The sequence below is a fragment of the Equus quagga genome, chromosome 8, assembly GCF_021613505.1.
Source record: "Equus quagga isolate Etosha38 chromosome 8, UCLA_HA_Equagga_1.0, whole genome shotgun sequence".
Classification (NCBI taxonomy): Eukaryota; Metazoa; Chordata; class Mammalia; order Perissodactyla; family Equidae; genus Equus; species Equus quagga.
Window position 1 is genome coordinate 16,737,378 of NC_060274.1, and position 23,223 is coordinate 16,760,600.

The 23,223-nt window shown below is 47.6% G+C and overlaps 1 protein-coding gene and 1 long non-coding RNA gene across 2 annotated transcripts; one reads left to right on the plus strand and one right to left on the minus strand.

The window, feature by feature from the left end:
- Window positions 1-538: 538 nt before the first annotated feature.
- On the plus strand, window positions 539-1,551 carry RAET1E (retinoic acid early transcript 1E). The gene is made up of 3 exons (XM_046669807.1): window positions 539-557; window positions 627-1,010; window positions 1,271-1,551. The coding sequence occupies exons 1-3, from the start codon at window positions 539-541 to the stop codon at window positions 1,549-1,551; spliced, it is 684 nt and encodes a 227-aa protein (XP_046525763.1).
- A 631-nt stretch (window positions 1,552-2,182) lies between these two features.
- On the minus strand, window positions 2,183-21,583 carry LOC124243462 (uncharacterized). Its single transcript, XR_006889675.1, has 4 exons — window positions 21,109-21,583; window positions 20,266-20,399; window positions 9,682-9,833; window positions 2,183-3,070 (listed from the first exon to the last, which is right to left on the minus strand). It is a non-coding gene; the product is annotated as an uncharacterized LOC124243462 (long non-coding RNA).
- Between the last annotated feature and the right edge of the window lie 1,640 nt (window positions 21,584-23,223).

Sequence of the window (23,223 nt, forward strand, 5' to 3'; positions counted from 1 at the left end):
ACTTTTGCGAGTTACTCTCCTAAAATGTCGCTGCCATCTCACACTGCACGTCTTCTTTGGAAGACTCTGCTGCTGATAGAAGCCTGGCAGACTCTGGGCCATGGTGAGTGTCCTGGAATCTCCAGACCTGCCTGGGAGGGGGAGGAGGGAAGATGGGGAGGAGTTTCACCCAGGTTTCAGCAGGTGAGCGCCTGTCTATGTGCTCTCACCACGGGGAGGGTGTGGTTTAGCTGGAGTGGCTCCCAGGTGTTCCTCACACCCAGTTCTGGGGGTGGACCCCGGCCGCAGGCTCCCTACCTGATACTGTGCTCGCATGTGGCAGCTGTCCCTCTCCTGCCAGGTCCCACCTTCTGCTCCAGGAAGCCTTTCCTGAGTCCCCAGAACCCACCAGGAATTTGGCATGTGTTCCATGGTGTCTTTTTTCCCTTTCTGTTGAAAGTCCTGTCTGTTCAGCTTATTTTAAGCCCCAGGAGGAGAAAACTGTCGTGTATATTTTGTACTTCACAATTTGGTAGATGTTGTTAAAAATATTTGTCACATGAATCCTCCTGGTAACAGTACGTGCACCTGAGGAGTCCATGGTACCACGCATTTTACATCAAAGTGTTTTCCTAAACCTCAGCCAGGTAAAGGGGAGACAGGACAAGGATCCAGAGGATGGAGGGGGCTGGGATGGGGACTCCTCCCCCTGCAGCGAGGCCCTTCAGAGGGAGCCCCAGGGCCACACCTGCATCTTTCTCTCACAGACGCTCATTCTCTTTGCCTCAACCTCACTGTCAAACCTCAGGCCAGACCTGGACAACCCTGGTGTGAAGTCCAGGGCTCAGTGGATAGAAAGCCTTTCCTTCAGTATGACAGTGACAGCAAAAAGGTCAGAGCTTTGGGTCTCCTGGGGGAGAAGGTAAACGCCACCAATGCCTGGACAGACTTGATACGAACACCGGGAGAAGTGGGGCAAGAGCTCAGGATGGTCCTGCCTGTCATCAGACTGGAGAAGAACAGGACCAGGGGTAAGTATTGGAAGGGGGAGGGGAGATGGGGACAGTCAGCAGGAGAGGGAGGAGCAGAGCACACGCAGGGAAGGGGCTGGGCTAACAGAGCTGAACAGGGGTCCAGCCTCAGAGACAAGGTGACCTAATGGGCAAGAAAGGGCAGGTCACGGAGGAAAGAATACAGGCCCCTCAATGTGCAGAGACACACTTGACCTCCTGGGAGATGGTCAAGCTCTCAAGAGCCCAGGATGATGTCTTTGTGTATGGGGGGGTTGCAGGTCTTCCCACCCTGCAGGCCAAGCTGTGTTGTCAGCGGGAAGCAGAACGATGCACTGGTGCGTCCTGGCAGTTCAGCATCAATGGACAGACAGCCGTCTTTGACACGATGAGCATGAACTGGACAGTCATTGATCCCGGAGCCAGAGGGATCCAGGAGGAGTGGGAGAACAACCAGGACCTGGCAGAGCATTTCAGGAAGCTCTCAGCAGGAGACTGCAGTCACTGGCTGAGGGAATTCTTAGAACACTGGGAGAAAGTGCCAGAGCCTACAGGTAACTGAGCAGGGGCAGAGGATGGGGTAGCTCTCTGTGAGGCCTACTGCCTCCCCGCGTGGATGTGAGTCTGTGTGTGTGTTTGAAAACTGGAAGGATGATCGATCGAGTGATTGATTTCCGGTGGACTTCCTGTCTGGAGAGTCAGTGACTGCCCTAGGACTTCCCACCATCCTCCTTTCCCATCCCCCCTCCCTCGAAACAGCAGCCCCCTCCCCCATTAACCAATGCCCTGGTTGCTAGATGGTCCCCAAATCTCTGCATCATTGCACTTCCAGGCCTTTGCTTCTTCCTCTGTTTTAGTTATTTCTTAACGAGGTAAAATGCCCCTTCTTTTAAAGCCGTCACCACCCTCCCAGATAGACCTAAGCACCCCCAATTCTGTCATCCTCAAAAAGGCCTACCGACAGTGAACATGTCACCGCATATGCTGATAGATGGACATTTACTGTCTCCCTCAGTCCAAACATGAGCTCCTTGAGGACAGGGAACAACCCCTGTTCATCTTTATCCCTCAGGACCTGGTAGAGTGGCTGTCACCTAATGTGTCAGTAAATATGTGGGGGGACATGTGCTGCCTGGGAACATAGGTGTGAGGAAGGTATGTGTATTCTTAAGTTTGACAGAGCTTTGCTTTTTTCTTTATTTAGAACCACCATTAAAGACCCCAGACACCCACCAGTCTTCATCCATGTGGATAAATCCAGGGATCATCGCATCAATCATCATCTGCTTAGTCCTAATTGTCTCAGTCCTAATTGGCATCATCGTTATGAAATGTAGGAGAAGATCTGGTACCAGGGCAGGTGAGGAGCAGGCTGGCCTCCGGCTCTCGGGGAGGACATAGTCTGATGAGGACTGGGGAGAGGCGAGCCACGGTTTCACTCAAGCCCTTGTCCACTGCTCCATCTCTACATGGAGACCACACACTTTCACTGCAGGGATGGAGATTGCTCTGTTGTTCGGGTGGCAGAGGCTGGTGCAGGCAGCACAACAGTGCAGTGAGGGGACAGGCAGACCCAGAATCTACTCCCCTGTGGGGCAGGGGCTGAGATCTAGAAGGCTTCAGGTGGAGAGTCATCTTGTTGGGATCTATCCCAGGTTTCCCCAGACTTTTGGTGAAAATCTTGCTCTCTGATGATAGCATGATTTAGCTCAACAACTTTTCTGGTGTTGTAACAGCCGACCTATCATCTGAAGCTTCTTCTCTGGACCATGAGAAGGTGACGTTAGACCAAATTTCAGTCACAGAACTGGACTCTTGTTGACAGTCTGGCTGCCAATCTGATATGCAATCTTCTACTCAGAGGTGGGTTTTCCAGGAAGCTGGTGAAGCTCAGCTCCAGGACCCTTCACGTGCACGAGCTCCTCTCCTGCCCTAGAAGGGGCCTCGCAATGTGCTGACAGGGTCATTTTGAGAAATTTGCAAAAGTAGGATATTTGCTGACAATCATGAGGACAGCCCGTTTTACTCTGACCCTCTTTCCATCAGACTTCCCTCTGTGGCAGGTGGAACTGGAGCCACTGCTGACATTGTTTTATTCAATTAAGAGGAAGAATAGTTAGGAACACTTTTGGTTTAATAAGATATATCTGTGTGCTCACACTCACTTTCGTGTACAGATAAATTATTGCTACAGAGAAACCACAAGTCAGCTATGCTGACTGACTAGATGTCAGAACATGTCAATGTGTCTTATGACACCTGGCAGAGTAGAAAGGATGAATAAAGTGATATATTTACAAATGGAACACTATATAGAAATCGATAAAGAATAAACTGCTACACAAAACCTGAATGACTCTTACAGAGAGGATGTTGAGAGGGAAATGACAAACACAAAAGAATATATACTCTATGATTGCACTTATAGAAATTTCAAAAACAGACAAAACTCTCTTTGGTAATAGGAGTCAGAAGAGTGGATACCTTGGATAATGATCTATAACTTGACCTGAAAGTTGATTATTCAAGAGGACTTCATTTTTAAAAATACGTCAAGCTAACCATTAAAGTTTGTTGGGGCTGGCCCCGTGGCGGAGTGGTTAAGTTCGCGCGCTCCGCTGCAGGCGGCCCAGTGTTTCGTTGGTTCGAATCCTGGGCGTGGACATGGCACTGCTCATCAAACCACGCTGAGGCAGCGTCCCACATGCCACAATTAGAAGGACCCACAACGAAGAATATACAACTATGTACTGGGGGGCTTTGGGGAGAAAAAGGAAAAAAATAAAATCTTAAAAGAAAAAAAGAAAAGAAAGTTGGTTATACTTTACTGTAGGGATGTTACATTTCAGCAAAAAAATGTTTCAAAATTTTTTTGTAGAGGTTTCAGTTCTCATTAATGTCTTGACAAACTAATCATTCTCTCTTGTCAAGGATATACTGAATGATGAATTAAAGTATAAATACAGTATACATTTTTTTCTAATGGGATTCAGACACACTACTCACACTTAGAGAGACACAGAGAGACAAAAACACACAGAGAGACTGAGACACAGAGACAGAGGGGGAGGGAGCCGTGATATGCTTCCCCAGCTAGTCCTCTTTTTCCGTCACCGCCCTAGCACTAAGAATTCATTTCTTGCTCCCACTGCTTTCGTCATCCCCATGGTGTCCTCTCCATGCTGACCCAGGCAGGCCTCAGAAATTTCAGATAGCACTTTAGAAAAGCTGGCAGCTCTGGGGTTAAGTTACATTCCTGGGCTCCCTGTGGAGTCCAAAGTTAAGATTCCCTCTCACGAGAAAAATGACCTTCTCTATCTGTGATTCAATGAGGAGCGATGTTACTGATGTAGGAAATGATTCCACTGGTTTAGCACCTTAACCAATGTTTGGTTTTACGACTGGGCCGTGCAGTGAAAAGTTAACTTACCACATCCTAGTGTCCCCACAGGCTTGGCAAATATGACTGAGTCAAACAAGGACCACTGCCCAAAAAGGGCTTCTGCTATGAGTGGTGTGGTGGCAGCAGGGACCCAGGCTCTGTATCTACCTAGACGTGGGTGGGGCTCAGCCTAGCACGGCGGGTGCAGCTCTGTTCACAGGGAAGGGGATCCCATCCACACAGCTGCAGGCACAGGGTCTGGCGTTAACCCCTGGTGGAAGGTGACTGACAAGGGCTTACCCGCCCCACCCAAGCAGGCTGGGGGTGAGGCTGCATTCCCAGTAGCCAAGGGAATTGGTGAGCAGGGAAAAAAGGCAGAAGAACAGTTTTAGAAGCTGGGTCTCAATGGTGAAGATTCTGTGAGGCCTGGGCTGCCATGGACCCCTGGGGGTTGCTGACTGAGCCGGCTTCTTTCTGGCCACCTGGCCTGCTGCTGAAGGGCTATATGCCCGACAGGCTCAGGGCAGGACTTACCTGCTGATGAATGTCGGTGCCCACAGCTGAGCTGGACAGAGGGGGCAGGCAGGGCAGGCCCAGGGAAGGGTGTGTGAGAGTTAAGGAGTGAAAATGTATCCTCACACCGTCTTCCTCCTCTGGACAAACCTCCCCACTTCCCGCCACCAGGAGGATCAGAACCTGAGAAAAAGAGAGTTTGTGTGCCCAGGATAACTTCCTCCTTTGTCACCACTGGCATTTCCTGACATGGCTTTTGCTGATGTGACAGAGGAGAGAGAAGATTGGCCAAAACTAAATGACAAGGCGAAAGGGTTGACAGGAAGTGTCTCAAATCAGGAGACACTTGGCAAGGGGTGGGCCCAAGATGAGCAGACCCAGAATCTAGCACAAATGCTTGTTTCTCTTCTGAACATGGTTCCAGGCCCAGAGAGTGCAGCTCAGCTCACCAGAGCTCCTGAGTGTCTGCCAGCGGCTGCTTCCCCATTCTGGCAACTGAGAATGTCAAGACACTGTGTGTCACACCGTCTCTTCCTTTTTTTGTTTTTTGTTGTTTTTTTTGAGGAGGATTAGCCCTGAGCTAACATCTGTCACCAATCCTCCTCTTTTTGCTGAGGAAGACTGGCTGGCCCTAAGCTAACATCCGTGCCCATCTTCCTCTACTTTATATGTGGGACGCCTACCACAGCTTGGCTTGCCAAGCGGTGCCACGTCTGAACCCAAGATCCGAACCAGTGAACCCGGACCGCCAAGTGGAACGTGCGCACTTGACCGCTGTGCCACCAGGCCGGCTCCCCATCTCTGCCTGCTTTCATTAGCCATCCAAGGATTTATGGATTTCAGGAAGAGGATGTTTTCTAATACCTCGCCCCAGGTCATGCCTCTTTTTGCTGGTGGTCCACCTGGACATAGGCACACCTGCACGTGTCCACTAAAAGACGTATTCAAGAATGTTCATGGCAGCTTTATTCATCACTGCCCCAAACTGGAAAACCGCCTGTGTCCATCAGCCGGTGAATGGCCACATCAGTTATAGTTCTGTGCAGCTGAATGCCACAGAGCATTACACAAAAGAAACTACTGTGACATGTAACAACATGGATGCCTCTACAGACTTATACCATGCTATTCCACCTGGAGGAAGCTCAAGAACAGGCAAGCCTAGTTCACGGCAGCACAAGGCAGAATACAGTGGTTGTCTCTGAGGAGGGAGGTTTGAGTGAAAAGGGAGTGAGGAGCCTCTGCAGTGGTGAGAATACTCTTATCCTGATCTAGTGGTGGGTACACATCTAAATATATAAAATTTCAGTGATTGCACTTAGACTCGCACTACTTGATATTAAACTTATTTTAAGTTATGGTAATCAGAACACTGACATTCTGGTGGGGGTAGAGAAAGACTAGACCAATGGAACAGAAAGAGAGCCGAATCCAGCATGACTGGTGTCCTTAGAAGAGGGGGCAATGTGGACACAGATACAGACGTGCACTGTTTGAAGACACTGTGAAGATGGAGGTACACAAGCAGAAGACACTCACGCGACAGTGGAAGCAGAGATTGAAGCGCTGCACCTGCCAGCCAACAAGCTCCAGGGACTATGGGCCACTGCAGGAGGTGGGAGAGCCCACGGAAAGAACGGACCCTGCCCACACCTTGATTTTGGATTTCAGGCCTCGCTCACCCAGTTGATGGTTGTAATATGGTGACTTATAATGAGAAATATGTATTTGGTTTCCATCCTGTTTCTGGCACAGAGCTGCCGAAACTCTTGGCTTATTGAAAAAAGATACTTTCAGAAGGACTCCGTGCAGCCTCACCGAAGGAACCATATGAGATATTGCTGACTAATCTTCATGCTTCGAAGATAAAAGATATTGACTCATTGATTCACGTTTCTCATTTTGAAAAGGCTCCCCACACCTACCACCCCTCACTGGACTTCTCAACCTGTTGGTGATCTTAAATTAAATTTATCAAAACTTGCCCTAAAACAACAATCACCTGAATGAGAAGCAGGTGACATCTGATGTAGGCTGGGAATCTCAAGACACAGGACCAGGCCTGTATTTCCAATCTTATATCTTCCCCATCCAAACCCTCATAATGCACAAATCATACACCTCCTTCACAATGGCTGCAATGATCGTCGTCCAGAGCACACTAGCAATTCCCATACTCTTGTGTGATGCAGGTCAGCTTCCTTGTGTTTTAGATTGCCTTTCTAATATTGTTTAACTATTGCCCCTTTGTCTTTATCACCTCAATTCCTCACTCCTTATTTTAACCTCCTCTAAAGTGCATGTAAAAATAGGGTAAAACCTTATCGTAAGAGTTTTACTTCTAATATTCCTTTCATAATAACCATCTAAAATCATTTCACGAAATCATCAATTAATTAGCAACAAAATGCCTGGGATGTGGATGAGAGCTGCCTTACTGGTGCTTGTGATGATAAACTACAGTCCACTTTGACCACTTTATCTCACCCTTTCATCCCGACTCTACAGAAACTCCCTGAGTGCCAGTCTTACCAATGGCTGCGTATGCGCCAGGACAAACCACACCCGCAATATTCCTGAACTGATAGCATGGCCTGGATCCTTAGAAGGTTGGAGGAATCTAACCAGAAAAGATGTAGGATTTTCTATGGCATTTTTAAAACCAACTATCGGCTGCCCTCTGGAAAACAAGCCCCAGATATGATTACCTCATTTCACTGGGCAGTCTCTCTCTCACCAGAATTTGGGTACATCTCATAATCTTTCCTTGTGTACTGAAAATATCAATAGCACTACAAAAACTCTGGGTTATTTCCCACTCGATATTTGTAACTTCACCCTTCTCTATGGTTCTGTTGACTGTGAATTCACACCTCGCTGGGATTCAGAAAACCATTATGATATTACATCTCTTGATGTGTCTATGGTGGGAACACTCCCAAAATAATGGAACTGGCAAGTGGGAAGCTGATATACTCCCCTTAATGGCACCCCTTGGGGTGTAGATCAAAAGTCAGAAGAATGGTGGAAATTAAGTAAAAACTGTAATAGCCTTAATGACCCAACTGACCCTCAACAAAATTAATCTGGCCAAAATCAATCTCATCTATTGTTCCAAGTTTATGGAAACCTTTGCAGTTCCTATAGCCATTCTCCCAACATTGCCAGTTCTGACTGCCATGTCCTCTATGAGAACAATTACATTTCTGATCATGGAATTTCCTCTTTTGAACCTATCAAAAGAGACTGGGTGCATGGGTCCATTTATGCCATATCTCTTGAAAACACTGGATACTTCCTTGGATGTGGCTCCAATATTTTTTCCACTCCCCCTGTTTCCTGGAGGGCTGTCGTGGAAGAGCAGCACTCAGCTCAGATGCTGCCATTAGAAAACATCTTCCTTCCACTGCTCGTGTCCCAAATCTCGGTTCACTCTCATATCAACTCAGGAGAGCCAAGGGAAACTATGACTTTCAGGGACATCCTACATGCAATCCAATTGTAGATAAAACAGGGATGGGGGTGTGCCTTTGCTAGAGCATTATTTCCTGCTTATGGGGTAATTGACCATTAGGTCTGGAGGATCTTTTAGCAATATTTTTTTTAAAAAAACTTTAAAATGTGACGCTTAATCTACAGAACTGTAAGATAATAAATTTGCATTGTTTTAAGCTACTAAGTTTGTGGTAATTTGTTCCAGCACCACTAGAAGACTACAGACATTCTCAGAGGGGCCCAGACAACAGAAATGGACAAAAGACGTTCTAAATTTCAAAAGGAAGACTTTGCAAAATTTGTACCTGAAAACAATCCTGGATAAGATTCTAGAAATAGCTTTTAAGGGCCTATTTGGAGAACTCTGACAAAAAACAGTGCTCATCAGGATGGTAGGTCCATTTCTAAATTTTCCATGTAGGAGTGTTAATTTTTTTAAAGTAACAAACTGTCCACATTCACTGAGACTTTATCCTGTGACAGGTACAGTGCCAGCACTTTACACACATTTGCTCACTACCTTTCACGATCACCCTGTGAGGTCCAGACTCGTCAGTCCTTCTGTTACAGCCCAGGAAGCCAAAAGACAGAGAGGTCTGGGCAGCCAGTGCTGCCAGAATCCAGACCCAGCCAGGCAGCTAGGAGCCAGCTCCCACCACCTCAGGGGGAATCCTTATTTTGTCTTTCCTCTAATTGCAAGTGGCAAAATGTATTTTATATATGTAAGGTAAAGTTTAAATAAGGAAGGTCACGTGCCTGAGAGGAAAAACAATGTTAAAAGACCTGATGAAGATGTGGTAGGCATACACAATGAAATACTACTCAGCCATAAAAAAGATGAAGTCTGGCCATTTGTGACAACACAGATGGACCTTGAGGGTATTATGCTAAGTGAAATAAGTCAGATGGAGAAAGACAAACACTGTATGATTCCACGCTTATGTGAGAGATTAAAACAAAAACAAACAAACACATAGATGCAAAGAACAGACTGGTGGTTACCAGCTTCGGGGAGGGGGGCAGGGAAAGGGATCAAGGGGGACATTTGGATGGTGACGGATGAAAACTAGACTTTGGATGGTGAAAATAAAAAAAGTTATGTATGGTACTTCCTCATGATGGCTCATCATTTAAAGATGAAATTTATTCCAAGCATGAAACCAAAGTTCTCATTCACACTGAAACAGCACTTTACATTTGACAAAGCTTTTACATGAAGGCGCTCAAGAGAACTTTCAGCCCAGTTTCTCAGTTTCACAAGCAAAGAGGAAAAAGAAAACCCAGAGAGAACAAGTGACTCACCACAAGATGAAGAGTCAGGATCCAGGCTTCGGGCTGTTGACCTTGTTTTTCTGTCCGGCACACAGTATTCATAATTTTAATTGGTGTTGTAAGTGGCCACTATGAGAATACACTGTGCCTCAACTCCACGCCACTTGACGACCTCTCAGGATCTGTTTGCAGAGAAGATGGAGGAATCTGGCTGGGGAAGGACACCTGGGTGAATTAATAACCTAATAATCACAGCCAAAGGGCTCAAATTAATGAATCAATATCAACCTTGGGGTGGGCCTTTAATGAAGTGCCCCCTAGCTCTCTCCTTGGACTTCTCATGGTCCTGTTTTGGGTTTTTTTTTTTTTTTTTTTTGAGGAAGATTGTCCCTGAGCTAACATCCATGCCAATCTTCCTCTATTTTGTATATGGGAAGCCACCACAGCATGGCTTGATGAGCAGTGTACAGGTCCACGCCCGGGATCGAACCTGTGAACCCTGGGCCATGGAACAGAGCATGCAACCTTAACCACTATGCCACTGGGCTGGTGCCCTCGTGCTCCATATTTTAAATTGATTTTTTTGATGAAAACAAAAAGCAAGTTTGTCAATTTACAGATGATACAAAGCCAGGTGGAATAAGTAAGTGTTAGACGAGAGAATCAAGATCTAAATCTTCATGATGTGATAGCTCAATGGGCCAAGAGAAGATCGATAGCCAACAGGTATGGAGCCTGTACCATGTGCTTGTCATCATCGTGCCAGGTGCTCCAAATGCTTGATTTCCCTTCATCCTCACCACCCCATGGCAAGTAAGGTTACAAATTTCTTCTGTGTTACAGCTGAGCGATCTGGGGCTTAAAGAGGGTAGGTAGCTTGGCCCAAGGTCCCCCAGCCTGTAGGTGTTGGCCTGGTGCTACTGTTGGGGCTCTTGACCGTGCTGTATTTAGCAGACTGAGTTGCATGAGAGACTTAGAGACAGTTTTTAAATATTTCAAGGACTGTCACTTGGAAGAAGGTATAGTTTGCTCTCAGAGACCCCAAGAAAATGAACAAGGACAAATACATGGACGCTACAAAGCAGATTATAACTCAATATTTTAAAAAATGCTCTAATGAATAGTAAGAGTTGCCCAAGATGGAATAGCTTTGACGTGTGAAGAACTGCATCCCCAGCCACTATGAACAGGGACGGTAATAGTATATGCTGAGTTCGGTTGTCGTGAGTAAATGAGTCAGTGTTTGTGCAGAACTCAGAACAGTTCCCGGAAGTCCCAGCGCAGAGCTTTTTATAAGTGTTTCTTCAATTTGAAATAGAAATTAATAGAAGTGTTCAAGCAGACACTGGGCATCCCCTTAGTCGATCTAGAAGACCACTTTTCAGGACTTTCCCCAGCTCCCTACAGCTGCCTTTCTCTCCATCCTCCACGGGGTGAGGGGATGCAGTGCCCACTGCCATGTCTGTACCTCATGATCTCTGCACCTCAGTAACTGGACCTGGGGAGCAGAGGACCAAGCTGGACTCATCAGAATCTCTCTCCTGGGACTGAGATTCTCTGGTCCCAGTTTCTGTGCAGCACTGCAGTTGACGTGAGGTAGACTCAGGCTCTGCACGTGGAGGGCAGAAAACCCCAGACTCGAGAGAAGCACAAATTGTGTGTGCAAAGAGAGGTGGAGATGCAAGACCACCTGGTCCTATCGGGAGAAGCAGCAACTGGAGTCCTGCTGCCCTGGTTGCCGAGGGCTGTCTCCTCTCGGGTCCAGGCCCTCCTTAAGGCCCAGCAGCCCTCTGCCCTGCCTGGGAGACGTCTCACATGAGGAAGCACAGTGGCTCTTCTTCCTCAAGCAAAGTTGAAGTCATTTCTGTTGTTTGCAATGCACAGAGATTAAACTACCAGGACCCTGGATCACTCAGCTGCAAGGAACAGAAGTCCATGCCAAGAACCCCAAGTGGAAAGCCAAGGAGGTGGTCAGGGCAGCCATCTGAGACGAGAAAGTCGTCAGGCAGCTCTTGTCTTCACTCTCTCCCTCTCTCAGGGCTGTGTGTACACTATTCTCTCCTCCCCCCACCCCCCACAACTGCTCCATTTGTCCCCTCTGCAGAACAGCTTTTCTGCCCCATCGTCCCCTTACATGGAGCCCTGGAGCCCACCTGGCTCTCCGTCTTCTCACTGATTCCGTTTGTTTCTCAAGTCTATGTTTCATATTCCTGGGAGAGAGTATGTGATTGGCTCAGCTTGGGCCAGGTGTTCAGGACGGGTTCCACCAGTACTGGACGGGGCGGGGTCACCTGGGTCTGGGGCTGCCCCTTCCAGCGATGTAGGTGGAGCCGACCCCATGAAAGAAGTGTGGACGGGGAGGAATCACATGTAATGAGCGCTTGGCTGCTAGGTCGTAGAGATTCAGGCTCCAGCTGGTGGCACTCCTGCTCATCTTGGGGAGGCTCCTCCATTTCTGGGGACCCTAGATTTTTACCTGTGAAATTAAGAAGTGGGACTAGAAATAATAATCCTAACTAGCATTTACTGGGCATCTACCATGTGTCAGATGCCCTTCTAAGCACTTCACGTACGTTAATTTACCTGATTTAATGCCTGTACAGCACTTAAGGTGGTCACCAGGGGGCCATCTCCTTCAATATTCAGTAAATTGACCTGCAATGTGCAAATCTCAATCTGCTCCACCTTCACCCTTAACGATCTCATAAAACAGAAACATAGCCCCGTCCTCTCAGACCACAGTGCTGACATTTGTATCCTCACATGAAATTCTTCTGTCCACTGATAAGGGTTTGAAGGCTTTCAAAACAAAGATATATTTTTTTCCAATTCCTATCTTTCATCTTTTATATTTCACAGCTCTGACACACAATAAGCCACTTGCATCCTAACTATTTTCATTTCCTTGGGGGTTTTTTTGTTTTGTTTTCTGTATTCTTTTGAATTATTTTCTTAACTAGTTGCCCTGGGGATTACAATTGGCATCTTAACCTAAAACAACCTAGTTCAGATTAACACCGACTTTGCTCCAGTATAACTCTATTCCCTTCCCTCTTTGTGCCGTAATTGTCATGCAAGTTACATCTTGTACATTATAAACCCATCAAACAGGTATATAATTCTCACTTCTGTAGTTGTCTTTTAACTCAGATGGGAAATAAACAGTTAGAAACCAAAGCACATTTGTACCATCTTTCATGTTGACAATGGACTTATCTTTACCAGTGGTCTCTGTGTCTTCATGTGGATTCAAGGTTCTGCCCAAGGCTGAGGCTTGGGCCTGGGACCTCAAACACCCTCACTCGGTGACTTGCAGGAAATGTTGGCCCAGATAAGAAGATAACGTGGTCATGTGACACACGTGCGCATGAGCACGCACACACACTTCCATAGCACGGGCCCCTCTGGAGTTCTCACAGCAGCTGTGTGAGTCACCCTCCCTGAGTTCAGGTGACGTGCTGTGCACAGAGTAGGCTCCACCCAGGACAAACTGCTGGTCCTTCTGCCAGGCTGGGATGTGAAAATGACTTCTCAAATTGAGGTTATCTAACTTGAGTTGCCAGGAAACCACCAGGTTATGTAAACTTAGTAACCAGAGAATGCTAGATGCACATTCATGGGCCCCTCAGACATCCTGAACCAGAGTCGTCTGGGGAGGCGACCCCTTACTCCCCAGAAAGACAGCCCGCATGTAGCCCCTGGTTGCTGTCTTAGAAGTCTGTTTGATCTGGTGAAAGAAAGGCCAGTGGTGCAGACTCACATGCCAGACATCAGGACAGTCTCAGAGTCTGAGTCACAGAATATCACCAAATGGGTCTGCTGTGCGTTTTAAATAACCAGCACAGTGCCTGGCACCAGTAGCAACTTAAATACGGAATGGATGGATGGTGTTATGGACGGAATGTTGATGTCCCTCCATCATTCATATGTTCAAATCCTCAACATGAACACATTATGAGATGGGGCCTGTGGGAAGGAGTTAGGTCATGAGAGTGAACTCTGCGATGGGGTTTTCAGTAGACACAGGAATCCTTGCTGTCACTCACTGCTCTCTGCCATGTGAGGACACACGGAGAAGACAGCTGTCTGCAAACCAGGAGGAGGGTCCTCACTACACACAAGATATGCTGGTGCCTTGATCCTGGACTCCCCAGCCTCCAGAACAGTGAGAAACTAATGTTTATTGTCTAAGCCACCTGGTATATGGTACTCCGTCATAGCAGCCTGAGCTGACAAAGATAGACAGAATGAATGGGACAGCTGTAAAAGTGAGGGAGGAGATGGGGCTAAAAATATGAAGACTTAAGAGGAAAGCTGGAGTGAAGGTGACAGAAATTTCAGTGTCACCAAAGCTTTGTTCTTAGACTAATGTTCACAGCTCAAAAGTCAGAACCCCAAGACTTTTTCTTTTCTTTTTCTTTTTTCTTGAGGAAGATTGGCCCTGAGCTAACATCTGTTGCCAACCCTCCTCTTTTTGCTGTAGAAGATTAGCCCTGAGCCAACATCCATGCCCATCTTCCTCTATTTTATACGTGGGACTCCTGCCACAGCATGGCTTGACACACAGTGCATAGATCTGAACTGTCAAACCCCGGGCCCGCACTGGGGGACGGGGCCAGACGCTTGGTCCTGCCGTCCTTGCACCTGTCGGATGGCTGCATCCGGGAGACGCGCCTAGGCAGGAGCGCGGGGCCCTTCTCAGCCAAGCTAGGAATGGAACACCCTCCCAGTTATCGTAGCTGCGGGCGTCCAGAAGAGTGGCTTTGATTTCTCAGTCTAGGGATGGTTTCTGAGAGATCCCAGTAGATCGGGCAGAGGCAGGCACGGTGGGCTGCTTCTGGAATTTTTCTGGGCTTGGGGATAGCGGCTGATCTGAGAGGATTCACGGAAATTCGATTTAAAGGAGAAAAGCTCAGAGCCAAAAAAAAAAAAAAAGTTTATTCTGGTCTCAGATTTTTGTAAAGTGTGGTTTGTGTCAAGTAATTGCAAGAGCAAAATCTAGTTAGGTGCCAGATGTTCATAACACACCCGTGTCTGAGCTTCTCTCTCATGACTCATAGTCCAACCTCTGCTTGCTTTCATCAGGCGAAAATGGGAAGGAGAAAGTGTCAGGCACTTTTGAAGTGGCTCCAACTGATTCCTGTCAATTACTGTTCCCTTTTATAAATAGTGAAAACAAGGGACTTGATTTTCGTTGAAAATAAGGACGTTTAAGGCACATCTCTTTTTAAACAGAGCAAAAAATTATACATTTCACTCAATGGTTTTACTTTCTGTGGGTGCTCAGAATGAGAATAAAGACACATACAGGAGGCTCAAAAAACACTGTGGCAGTTGGAGACTAAGGTCACTGATGGAATAACCCTTGACTGGGCCCACTGGTGGTGGGCTTAGTGTGTGGGATCGCTCTCTGCTGCTGTTTGCTGTATAACAACGCAAGGGTGATGTTCATACCGACCCTGATATCAGTTTCCCCACATTAAACCCAGTATATATGGGGTTAAAACCAAAACACTCATTCCTGGCTTACTCCCTGGCTTCCTGGCTCCAGAATCCACTATTCTCCATGGAGAGAGACACTGCCAAGGACAAGCACCTGGATTGACTATCTCCTCCCCACAAAGAGATACAGGCTGGTGGGAAAGCTGCTGACCAGCAAGGTCATGGGCTCCCTCCACTCTACAAGTAGCCTCAAGGCGAAAGACAGGCTGGTGGGAAAGCTCTGACCAGCAAGGCCATATGCTCCCCCTCCCCTACCTAAAACCCCAAATAAAAACCCTTCCTTTTAGCTTTACGGGGAGTTTGGGATTTCAGCATTAACTGCCCTCTCTCCTTGCTCAGCACTGTGCAAAACTAAAATTCCTACTTTCTTCCACTACCCCTGGTGTCAAAGATTGGCTTGCTGTGCAACAGGTGAGCAAACCCACTTCAGGTTCGATATCAATGTCACAGCAAGATTAGTTGGGGTGCCTCAGCCCCTTGGGGAATCTGGAGTCCCCAGGACCTGCAGGTCCAGTGAGAAGGGTCTGGAACTCTGTGTCCACACTGGGCTGCCTCCCTACCCACCTCCACCCAGGAGGAGGCTCAGCACCCTTGTCAGGGGGCAGACATCCAGAGGTCACCCTGTGACCGCTCATCCATGTCATCGCAAATGATAAGATTTCCTGCCTTTTTATGGCTGAATAATATTCCATTGTGTCTGTGTGTGTATATATATACCACATTTTCTTTATCCATTCATCCACCGATGGGCACCTAGTTGTTTCCATGTCTTGGCTATTGTAAATAATGCTGCAATATATGGGGGGGGGGTGCAATATTTTTTCAAGTTAGTGGTCTTGCTTCTTTTAGATAAACGCCCGGAAGTGGAATTGCTGGAATTGCACAGTTGGTCTTGATTCGTGAGGCAAGTGGCTTTTTATTAATCCGGTCAGGACCCTGTCTAGCTAGGAGTATTTTCTGGCTGAGGCGGATACACTTCGTCCAGACCACTTCGGCTGGAGGAGGTGGACTGGCCTGTGCTGGTTTGCGAGGGCTGCCATAACAAAGCACCACGGACGGGGTGGCTCACACAACAGACATTTCTCACAGTTCCGGAGCCGAGGAGACCAAGATCAAGGTTCCAGCAGGGTTGGCTTCTTCTAAGGGCTCTGTCCTTGGCTTGTAGTTGGGCTGTCTTCTCCCTCCTGTGTCTTCGCAGGGTCTCCCCTCTGTGGGGACGCACTGATTTATATTCTATTATATAGAGTCAGCTAGGCCCTCACGACTGATTCTAGTACGTTGATTTACTCAGTGACTGTATAGTCTCAGAATGGGACTGGACCCGTGGTCAGCATCTTACCCATCCTCCCATCCACGTAAGAGCCCTTCTCTCACCTCCCCTCCAGGGGTCATCCACTCTCTGCTGGATATCTCCAGAGACGAAAGCTCACTATTTCACGTCATGTCCGATGACATCTTTAACCAGCTCTCAGTGTTAGGCAAACAGGATGTGCCTCCCTGTTCCTTCTATGCGTTGGTGCAGGGTCTTCTCTTTGGAAAAACACTGAACACATCTTTTTACTCTCTGTAACAGCCTCTTAAGTCTTTGAAGACAATGAAGGTCCCCACTTGGCGTGTGCCTCTCAGAACTCAGCACTCCCACTTCTTTCAGATGTTCCTCATGTGAATTGATTTTCAGACCATCCTGTCCACCGTCCAGCCTCTTCTGGATTTTCTCAGATTCCTCCAAGCCCTTCTTAAAATCTGACACCCTAACTGAACCCCATACATGAACTGTCGTTCTTCCTGACAGACTGTTACCTCCTGTGATCCAGACATTGTCTCTACTTCTATTTATGAAGCTTAATTTACATAAATTCTTTTAGTGGCTGCATCACACAATAGATTCATGTTGAGTATTCCGTTAGCAGGATTACCTGAAACCTGCTCATCCTTCTACACAAACTGCTGCCCTGATGGCCTCCCCAGCCCGTGTTTGTGAATTGATTATTGAACCCAGCTCAAGACCTTATATTTATCCTTTCTACATCTCAGCTTTTTGGTTTTCATCTGCAACAGAAATAATTTTGAACCTTGAGTGTCGTCCATCATATTTATCATCTTTCAATGTTTTATGTCAGCTGCAAAAATACCCTTATTGCAATCTTTGAGAACTAAGGTTGATCAGGAAAGGTGCGTGGACAAGCCCTTGCTTGTACCACTAGAGAGCTCCGCTGAGATGGACACTGGCTGTTAATGGGCACGTCTGGGATCTATTTGTTCAGGCAGCTGCAAATCTGCCTCTATTATCATCTACTTTCGTGTTTGCTTCTAAAAGCTTTATTCTGACAGTAATGAATTGCATTTATGAATGCTGAATAAAAATGTTGATGACAGTATTTAATTTATTGAAGAAATTTATAAAAGAGTATGAAATTTGGCACTTCTCTTAGGCTCTTAGGGCTGACTGCTGTGCCATCAAGAGGAAAATCTGGACCAGTTCCCCAGCCAAGTGGGTGATGACAGTGGCAGGTAGACCTAAAGTTCTAAATGGCAGATGGGGGAGTGCCTACCCCATCATCTAAGTGACCAAGTCTGCAACGGGAGAGCCGTTTGCTACCAAACAGTGACTATCTTATAACGGTGTCCATTCATGGACGGCCCCTGAAGTCAACTCTCATCCTGCCATGACTTCTTTATGATAACAGCCGTCATAGATGGAGCACCCACTCAGCGCCGGGCAATGCAGACACACCTGTAATCCTCAGAACCACCTCACGAGGAGGCTCATCCCCATGTCTGGATTAAAATTGTCAGAAGAAACTGTGAAAGAGCTTGAAATGGCAAGAGATGACCTTTCAGTGGGACACTGGGGTTGTCGGGCAGATCTCAAAGGGTTTAGCATTTATAAATGGTAGAAAACTGATAGTAATGCGAAGACTCTTATCCATAGAAAAGCAGATAATTTTTTTCATATAGACATGCAACTGATTTCTGCCCTGTAGAAAAGAGGATTTCAAACATGACACTTTAGTGCCCATAGGTATTAATCTATTAATAAATTCATCTCCATACCTAACAGGTACTAATAGCAAATTTTCTCAATTTTTCATCTACCAGCAACTTCATTTCGGCATTCACGACTGGTTATATGTTTGTTCCTCAGATTCTCATTTGAATCAATGGAACACGTTGTTGGTTCTCTCTTTAATTAAAGAGTTAAGTAAAACCTTTGACACATGTTCATATTATATTTGTGTGAAACTCATGGTTTTAGCATTTTGAGGATTTTCCTCTAACGACAATTAACAACCTTCAGGGGCCATCCCTCTGGTCCCTGTTACTTGGGCAGCCTGATTTTATACCCCAGAATTTCTGACAGGAGAATTGGCACTCTCAGATCAAACCTCTGCTTTTCTGAGAATGGGATCCAGCTGACTGGAATGTCCACGCAGTCCTCATTCAAGCTGCACAATGGGGCTGGCTTAGAGGTTTGTTGGGAATGGAGGAGGGGCACTTATAGCCTGACATGGCAGAGCGATTAGGATAAAACCCAACACTGGGTACCCTTCTTAAGCCCTTGACCCTCCCCGCCACCCGGGAGCTCCCATTGGTCAGACCTGCCCCTGAGTGCCTGCCCCAACCCTTCTTGAGCCCCCTCTTTCATCTCCCCTGTTCTCCACATCTGCAGACTCCTCACCCCTTCTCTCATCTTCTGTGGCAGAACCGTCAGCCCCACCTTTGTCTTGCAAGACTTTAACGCCAGGTGCTGGGATCTATGTTTCCCCGTCCAAGTGACCCATTTAGGTATTCAAACAACAGCAAGAAAAATCATTGAGATCCTCACCCTAAGAGGAATTATGCTGCCAGCTTCATTATGATGACATCAATAGCTAACCTTTTGAGCACATAGTGTATGTCCAGGACCGGACTGAGCACTTTACGTTGACTGAGCATGTGGGAAAGCTCATGTTCCTGACTCGGTTTCTTCATTTATGAAGAAGGAAAGCAGAGATAATTGGTCAGAACCAAGAGGGTATCTGCTCAAATTTAAAGTTATGTATTGTGTGCCCTCGAACAGGGAGATTGTACATCCATTTAACTGAAGATTAATCTGTAATACATTCTTAATTGCAAGAATATACATTTTTCAGGCAGCCCGTTAGATAACACTGAGTTTCATGATTATTCAACACAGTACATTTAAATCTGAAGTCAGAATGTAAAATATGACATTTGGGAAGATGTACGAGGTTGTACAGGGAGATTTGGAATTCCTAAAGCCATGAAGTGATTTATATTTGTCAGACATGGAACATTTTTTAACTAATCTTCATAAAAACAAAATGTGAATCAATAAAAGTTATCCCAGACACTCTAGGCCTTTGTGTGTATGGGAGGCAGGGGCTGGGGGAAGGGATGGGGAGACTTTCTAAACTTAGAAAAGAAAGTGGTAACTGAGTACCTGAGAAAGCTTTCTATCACACCTCATCTGTCTCCTTCCTCCTTCAGTGACTCAGTTTAGCAGTGAATGAAAGAGACCAAACAGATGACCAAAGGCAGCATTGACTGCACTTTCGTTTGTGGGTCCTAGCTCCATCACTTCCTGTTGGTGGCCGTGGCAGATGACTTAAACCATTCACGAGATAAGAATAACAGGAGTCCTCTCCAGGTGTTATTCTGGGGAGTGAAGGAGGCAGTGCAATTAAGGCCCCGGCACAGTGAGCAGCACACAGGAAACAGTCAAACATTGCGATATTACTCGATTTCCTTTGAGATCGTTTTTCCCTTGGGGCTGTTCACGTGGTCCCCGATAGTCTGGCTGTGTGGCTGCCAGGGGTGGGGGCGGGGGCGTTCGCTCAGAGATCCTGCCCGGGAAGCCACACCCCAAACACCCCCTCCCTGTGCTCACCAGGGCCCTGAACGCTTTAGCAGGAACACAACCTCTCCCTCCTCTGGTGCCTACAGAGGCGCAGCCCTTCAGAGTCTGCGCTGAGTCTAAACAGGACTTAAAGAAAGAGCAGTTTCTGACGCTGAAAAGCCAGCGGCCAGGTGTTTCCTGGCAGCAAGGGCAAAGGCAGGAAGACAGAGGGAAAAGCGAACAGCCCCACACCCGACGGTCCCGGAACAAACCTGAGCCTCCTCAGTTTCACCAAGACCTGTGCACTTCAGCGATTCCATCCATCCGAAGCTTTGGATAAAGGACAGGAAGGAAGGGCAGCCACAGGGCCTTTGCATCCGCCAGGGCTGCAGATCTCCCAAGCAACCTGCGGGGGTAAGTTGGTCACATGAGTGGAATTTCCACGGTGGTTTTGAGGATTTCTTTATGACTATCTTGCTTCAAGAATGAAGGGTGAGGGCCGCCCGGTGGTGCAGCGATTAAGTGCGCACCTTCCGCTTCTTGGCGGCCTGGGGTACACTGGTTCGGATTCCGGGTGTGGACATGGCACCGCTTGGCAAACGCCATGCTGTGGTAGGCGTCCCACACATAAAGTAGAGGAAGATGGGCACGATGTTAGCTCAGGGCCAGTCTTCCTCAGCAAAAAGAGGAGGATTAGCAGTCGTTAGCTCAGGGCTAATCTTCCTCAAAAAAAAAAAAAAGAATGAACGGCGATGTCGGGAAGAAAAAACAGCGAATCCTAGGACTTGTTGCCCCAATTAATCAGGAAGACAAGTGAGAGCATGAGTGAGTGATAATTCACACCTGTTGTGTTTCAATGTTGACCGTGAGCCTGAGTGTAGACGACTCTCACTGAAGCACGAAATCTCTTTACACAATGGCTCTCGGTCCCGAATATTTCACTGCATCTTTTCTTTAAGGAAATTACTTATAAGGAAATGTTAAAAAGTAATCTCCCTGGGAAATAAGTACAAATCTCATGAAAAATAAATCTGGGTTAGTTGAGTTATTAAGGATCCATCCCCGTAGGAGCAGAAGCTGTGAAGTCCTTTTCCTTTTCAAAAACAAACACTCACCTTCCAGACGGTGGATGTACAGCCCGGTAGGCCCCCTGTGCCCCGGCTGCCGGCAGTCAGCGGGATTTCCGGGTCGTCCTGGGTTTAGAGGGGACTCACTCTCACTCTCCCTTCAAAGGTCCGGGGGTTTCCACTGTTGAGGGGGAGCTTCCAGAGGCTTTAAGAACTTTGTTGTTGTGAGGAAGCGTCCTGCCTTTCCTGACCACAGCGGCGGCTGGCTTGTGTGTCAGCCGTGCCTGGGCTCCTTCGAGAAACGCTTCTGGAACAAGGACGGGACGGCCTCCCTCCGCCGGGCGGGAGGTGAGCTCTGCAGGGACTGTGCGCGCGGACTTGGGATCAGACGGGCTGCGTGCAAACCTCCTTCCGCCAATTCCCCAGCAGGGCGAACGTGGGAAAAGGACTTCATCTGCGACCTCAGCTTCCTCAGCTGTGAAGAGGATCACGCCCTGATAGGGTTCCCCTGGGGGTTGAAGTGGGAAACACAGAGCTGGCCTGATGGCTTAGTGGTTAAGTTTGTGCGCTCTGCAGCCAGGGGCTCACAGGTTCGGATCCCGGGTGTGGACATAACGCTGCTGGTGAAGCCACGCTGTGGTGGCATCCCACATGAAGTAGAGGAGGATTGGCACAGATGTTAGCTCAGGGGCAATGTTCCTCACAAAAGAAAACAAGTGGGAAATGCAAATAAAGCGCTTAGCATATTGCGTAGCAGAAAATGAAGACTCAGGAGAGGTAATTTTTATGGCTAATTCTAAACACCTTGGGATATAAAATATTAGTGGGATCTCTCTGACTCTTGAGTTCTTCTTGGGAGAATAGTGGCCATAGGTAGTTTCTCCCACCCTGCCTCTCCCTTCTCACTCCTGGCGTCTCTTCCTCCCTGCACATACCTCTCGTCCACTCACCGTGGATTTCTGGCTGACTCCAAACATGAGGGCATCCTTCTGTGTCCAGACCGTTTCTTCTTACTGTTCCCTCTTCTTAGCCTCACTTTCCTTTTCATCTCATCTGGTCTATTTCTGGAAATCCTTCAATACCACCTCAAATGTCAGCTCCTGAGGGGTCTTCCCTGCCACCATCCTCAGGTGTCACCTCCTCTGTCACAGCAGGAGGGATTGATTACGTTGTAACCCTTGCTTTCGTCGTTAGCTGGATGAGGCTCTTGGGGACAGAACCCATCTCCTCTCTCCCTTCCTACCTCAGGGCCTGTCACAGCAGCTGCCACAAGTAAAGGGCTGGAAAATGTCTGCATTGTAGGATCATCTGGGGCAGCAAGAGTTGAGGAGGAATCTCCTCAGAGGAGATGTGGGGTTTGGACCAGGGCTGTCACTCTTCCTTTTCCATTTCAGCCTCACCAACCATGGCCCCAGCTATAGCCCAATCCAGGGCCACGGCCGTCATGCCCATCACCTGGGTCCTTGCGGTGACCATGCTCACCTGCTCTTCTCCTTGGCCTCCGAGGCTGAGTCCTTTATGGTAACAGGTACTGAGAGCTGACAGCCTTGTGTGAGGGTTGGGGGAAAGGTGGATTCTCAGCCCAACACCTGCCCCCTTACTGAACTTTCTCATCATGGGAATGAGACAAGGTGACTAAGACCTCATATCACTTGAGAGCTGCTTGGCCGAGCTCAGCCCTGGATTCTGATATCTCTTCACTGGTAAGGCCAGTGGGAAAGGGGACGGGCTCACCCCAAGGCTTAGGGCCTGTTGATATTAAAGGGGGTTAGCAAAGTCAGGTCTGACTCAGACCAGATCCCCAGTTTGGGAGAGTCTCTTTGGGCCCAGTGGAGGGCAGTGTGGGGACAGCAGGCACACAAGTCATGGGAAGTACTCACATTTGGGTAAGAGCCACATGGTGGCTCCAGGTAAAGTGTCAAGGGAAATGGATTCATCCAGGGGGCTAAAATGAGAGGGTGTGGGTCCAATTCCAGGAAGAGAGCTGGGAAGGCCTTGAAGACTCAACTAAATGGCTGGAGTACAGGGCTGCTTTCTCACCGAAACTGCCTCGGGTCGCAGCAGGTAAGGCACAAAGCCAACAGTAAAAACTGTGTAGGATGAGATGATGAGGAGGCCAGTTCTCCACGGAACACTGTGAATTCTGGCTCAGTATGTTGCATG